Raw genomic sequence first — 4,942 nt, 5'->3', positions numbered from 1 at the left:
AGGGAACACTGTGTCCAATAATCGTACTCGTCATAAGGGGTCTTTGGGCTGCACTTCGTCGGGCCCCTCACCTAGGACCTGTCTGCCTTGGGTGACCCTACTAGGGGCATGAAGCCCCTGACAGCAAAGCTCCTAGGATCATTGGGACACTCAAACCCCTCCACCACGATAAGATGGCAGCCCAGGGAGAGGCAGAGTAGTTTTAGAAGAGGAAATCAGGCGGTGAAGCAAAAGCAAAAGTTGAGGCTAAGACTGTATGCAAATGAGCTGTGCTGAGATAATCTGGACTCTAAAGAAAGAATTTCCATAACCAATTGTAACTGATCACCAAATTTAGTTGTAAACAAAGGCAAGGAATATTTACTGTTTTCTAATGCAATTTTTACAAAAAATGTAACAAATTTGAATTACATTATTCCCCAAAAGTCATTTAAAAATGTAGAAATTTTAAAATTATTTAAAAATTTCAAATCCAAAACTGAAAAATTGCATATTTTGGCAGCTATTATGGCTTTAAGTTGTTTTTGCATGCTTATAATGTCCAGAAAGAGTAAGCATAATGGACCATATCTGTGTGCGTTTTCAAAACGCTGTTTTCCTCATCTTTTAAACACAAGAAAGGTGAATAAAACTCATATGTCTGCAACTGTTCACAGACTACTTTGTGAACAGGATTCACAAGGGAGTTTCCAAAATGTTTGACACATTTGCAGAGGTTCTCAGCTTTCTAATGTGAGCCACAGAGGATGGCAATCTTGTTGCTTAAATTTTGAACAATTTGTGTGACAAATTTTCTACTTTTGAGTCACCAGCTAGTTTCTAACAGTCACAGCCCAGTGAGATACTGGATTTAATCATGCTTGGAAAAAAATGGTTGTGTAAAAAAGAGATTACACAATAATTTATTCAAAATGCTTGTTTAAATAAATCAAAGAGAGAATTTTTTTGTTTTTCTATCCTGACAAAATTTTCTGCAACTTCATTTTGCCTGTGCTTAATACTGTTCAGCAGATTTACTCCAAGATCTCACTAAAAATAAATATGGCATGTTACTTAAACTTTGCAACATCTTTTTAATTTATTTCTTTGTTCTAGTTAATTTATGTCTCAAATCACATCATCATCTAAACACTGTTTTTTTATTACTCTTTTTGTTTTCAAAAGAAACCAACGCTTGTTAAAAGAAGAAAATCAAAGTTGAGTACCGTATTTGGCCTCCTGACGTTTTCTGTTCTGATTCAGTTTGAGGACATTAAGGAAGACGTCACTGCTTAGGCTGCCTTCTCTGCCCCTGTTCTCCAGAGGGAAAAGAGGTGGAGGCTCTAACGGGGACACACTTCCGCTCGAGGCTCCCACCGAGTCCAGAGATGCCCCCGTGTCCCGACGGCCCCCCGACTCACTGCTGGTCTCCACAGTCAGGTGACTCCCACTGAGATAAATGCAGAAACACACACAGGTAAAGGATCATTAGTCACAAAGGTTTTGTTAAACTGAATAGCAGATCTGATGGCATTTGGTTTACCTCAGCTTCCTCCGCAGCAGATAGTCGATGACGTCTGGGTCTGTCTGGATCAGACTCATCAGGACCTCCTGCTGAAGTTCAGCAGAAACCTGCAGGATCACATAATTAACTAGAAAAATGGCTGAATGCTGACTTCTCTTTTACACAATTAAATCAAATATCTGATAAACAAGTTAGAATTTGCTGAATCAATGCTTGACTAATATGAGAAAAATGAACAACAAATATAATAATTTTTTTCTTGTACCGTGAAAAGCCTCTTGTAGTTCTGGATGAGCACTAGAGTGACGCTGATAATTGCCGTGCTGTCCTCGATGCCCATTGCATGAGGGCTTACATCTTCACCTCGTTCCCTCTGGAGCAGGTTCGGCCCAAAGATCACGGCCAGGTTAGCAGCTGTCATCTTGTTACCAGGAATCTGAATGAAGAAGAAGAGATGGCAGGATCAACATAAGGGAGGGTATAGTTCAGAAAACACTGACTGGGTTATTAAAATTATGTTGAGGAAACTAAACATCGTGATCAAAATCTGCTTTTAAAGCTGTCGTCTGTAAACAAAAAGTCCATTTTAAATCTCAGTAGGTCAAAAGGAAAAACAACTAAATCAGATTTTAGCATCGTGATGTTTTCTTCATCTTTATGCCACTATCTAATATTCCATATTTGCCTTGCTTTTCTATTAGGTCTTGAAATACTTGGCTGTAAGAAAACCATACAACACTGCCTCTTCATGTATGTGATACTCCAGCATAGTGTGAATCTTGGAATAAAGCCTTGTCCACGCAAAAAAGTATTTTTTTCTAAATGCTAATTTTAAAATTATTCTTGTAAATACAGCACAGTTTCTAGAAATGTCTTTTATTTATATGGAAACACAGAAAACTCAAAACACTGTAGTAACTTTGCCTGGCCTAACTATGTGGCGCTGTAAAGCTGTTACACAAATACATCAAAAACAGCTACCAAGGCGTTGTGCAAGCATATAAAGCTTGCATTCTGGGTGTGAGTGTAAACATATCAAGAAGAAGGAATGCTTGGGGTTGTAAGTTAGATTAAAAGTGAGGATGGGACATCATAATTTTCAAAAGGTTGCATTTAGGATGTCCAAGCGAATATGAAAATGTGGTGTTTCAATATTTTTTTACCCCTGGAACTTGTTTTAAACAATACCGTTTTGGGGCTCCTAAATTGCCTTTTTCATGTGGACAAATGGCTAAAACATGGAAACATGAATATGCAATAATTGAATTTTATTTGTGTTACATCACATTTGTGTTAACAAGTATACCTAATAATGACTGGTGAGTGTATGCATAAGCAGTATTGTACAGTTCTGAAGAGGCTCACCTCCTCGTCGTTGGTCCCTATGCTGTCCTGGGCGAAGCTCTGCACTGTTTGTAGCATTGAGAGGAGACGCAGCAGCGTGTCACAGTTGCAGGGTGGGAGCAGGTAGAGGAGGTGCTGGAGGTACTGCAGCTGCTCAGCTCCTCTCAGCACTGCAGCGATGAAGAGGAAGTTATTGTTTGTTGCTGGGTCACAAAACTTTTGCAGTAAGGTGAGACTGACAACTCATTGCTGGCAGAAACAAAAACTTTCTGTAGGTAAATAACTTAACCTATTTCTCATTTGGAAGAGTCTGATGTATTGACTATTTTTTATATTTTTATTTTTATCTTGCAAGATCAAATAAGGTGGAGTGTATCATTATTTTCATTATTTTTCATAACATGAAAAACAACAACAGCAACACCCAAATCCTGACGATTAGTTTAAAACTCTGACAAGAAAGAAATGTATGTGTTTTCATGTACAGTTGGCGTGAAGGAAAGCAGGGTAGAGCTCTTGGGGAAGCAGAGGATCAGGCATGTCCCTCAAGAACTCTTTAAGCAGCGCCGCCACATCATGCACGCTGTGCTCCTCATCTAGCTGGATGTCCACCCCCATATCGAAGTCCTCCCGCAGCTACAGAATGACCGAGACAACAAACAAAACCTAAATGTGAGACACAGAAAATGAGATTCATAGAAATGTACCAAAGTAAGCTCTGGCTGGGGTTATTTAGGGGCCACTTTCCACCCAAAGGACTTAATTTTTAAATAACAGGATGTCAGGCTTCTTTAGCAGAAGATTATTTTTATTTTCCAGCCTCGAGTGAAGGGAAACACTGAAGAGTGAATCAAAGGACAGATGTCACTGGTGACAAAAACACACTTGGAAACCTGAGTGAAAAAATCATCCAGAACATGGCAAATACAAAAAATTTAAAAAACAAACAAACAAACAGTACAACTGGATTTTTGTTCTGTAGTTGTGTTGGTGACATCCTCCCATACCTACCTGGTAATTTGTGATAAAGAAACAGATTGCTGCTGTAATTTTGGGAACTTACCTTGTTGCCGTTCCTTACTTTTCTAATGCTGTGAAAGCTGGGCCTTCTCAACAAGATTGGAAACTTCTTCTTACAGAGTGTGAGGCAGAAGAGCAGACATCTTCTGACAGGTTTGATAAAGTCTGAGAAAACTTCAGTAGTGAAGTGGATCCGTCTTATTCTGTGACTAAGCACCTTGCTCTGAGCTTCCAGAAGTATCTCTTTTCCTCTTTGTCCTTTGATGGTAGGGTTGAGTTCCTGTAGTCTGAAGGGTTTCTTGACAACTTAACATACTTTCAAACTACTCCAAGGGTGTTCTTTCCAAAATGTAAGGCAATATGCTTGTGTAGATTCTCAGTCATTTTCGACTACAGAATAGAATTCTAAATACACATTCATGCCACACTTTTCAGATTTTTATTTCTAAAAAAAAAAAAAGAAATCCATGTAATTAGCATATCATGAAAAGGTTCTCTGAACGAGCAATTAACCTAATCATCTGAATCAATTAAGTAGCTCTAAACACCTGCAAAAGATTCCTGAGGCTTTTAAAAACTCCCAGCCTGGTTCATTACTCAAAACCGCAATCATGGATAAGACTTCCGACCTGACTGCTGTCCAGAAGGCCATCATTGACATCCTCAAGCAAGAGGGTAAGACACAGAAAGAAATTTCTGAACGAATAGGCTGTTCCCAGAGTGCTGTATCAAGGCACCTCAGTGGGAAGTATTTGGGAAGGAAAAAGTGTGGCAGAAAACGCTGCACAACGAGAAGAGCTGACCGGACCCTGAGGAAGATTGTGGAGAAAGGCCGATTCCAGATTCTGCGGAAGCAGTGGACTGAGTCTGGAGTAGAAACATCCAGATCCACCGTGCACAGGCGTGTGCAGGAAATGGGCTAAAGGTGCCGCATTCCCCAGGTCAAGCCACTTTTGAACCAGAAACAGCGGCAGAAGCGCCTGACCTGGGATACAGAGAAGCAGCACTGGAATGTTGCTCAGTGGTCCAAAGTACTTTTTTCAGATGAAAGCAAATTTGGCATGTCATTCGGAA

At 39.8% G+C, this 4,942-nt stretch overlaps 2 protein-coding genes across 3 annotated transcripts in view; one reads left to right on the top strand and one right to left on the bottom strand.

The window, feature by feature from the left end:
* usp12b (ubiquitin specific peptidase 12b) overlaps positions 1-2,990 on the top strand; it is a 69,794-nt gene extending 66,804 nt beyond the window's left edge. Inside the window, exon 12 of one of the 2 annotated variants that reach the window (XR_005233397.1) lies at positions 1,303-2,990. The gene's annotated coding sequence lies outside the window, so the exon portion shown is untranslated. Of the gene's footprint in view, positions 1-1,164 lie in introns of both variants that reach the window. The other variant, XR_001809093.3, reaches the window with a different exon arrangement.
* The window catches only part of arhgap36 (Rho GTPase activating protein 36), a 17,768-nt gene that overhangs the window by 4,664 nt on the left and 8,162 nt on the right, over positions 1-4,942 (bottom strand). Inside the window, exons 4-8 of the mRNA XM_017436077.3 lie at positions 3,334-3,484; positions 2,870-3,018; positions 1,770-1,940; positions 1,523-1,611; positions 1,206-1,429 (exon numbers count right to left, since the gene is read on the bottom strand). Of these exons, the coding sequence (XP_017291566.1) occupies positions 1,206-1,429; positions 1,523-1,611; positions 1,770-1,940; positions 2,870-3,018; positions 3,334-3,484 (784 nt within the window). The remainder of the gene's footprint in view (positions 1-1,205; positions 1,430-1,522; positions 1,612-1,769; positions 1,941-2,869; positions 3,019-3,333; positions 3,485-4,942) is intronic.

Source organism: Kryptolebias marmoratus, linkage group LG7 (genome assembly GCF_001649575.2).
Source record: "Kryptolebias marmoratus isolate JLee-2015 linkage group LG7, ASM164957v2, whole genome shotgun sequence".
Lineage (NCBI taxonomy): Eukaryota > Metazoa > Chordata > Actinopteri > Cyprinodontiformes > Rivulidae > Kryptolebias > Kryptolebias marmoratus.
Note: the sequence above shows the minus strand (reverse complement) of the source record. Positions and strands in the feature narration are given on the sequence as shown.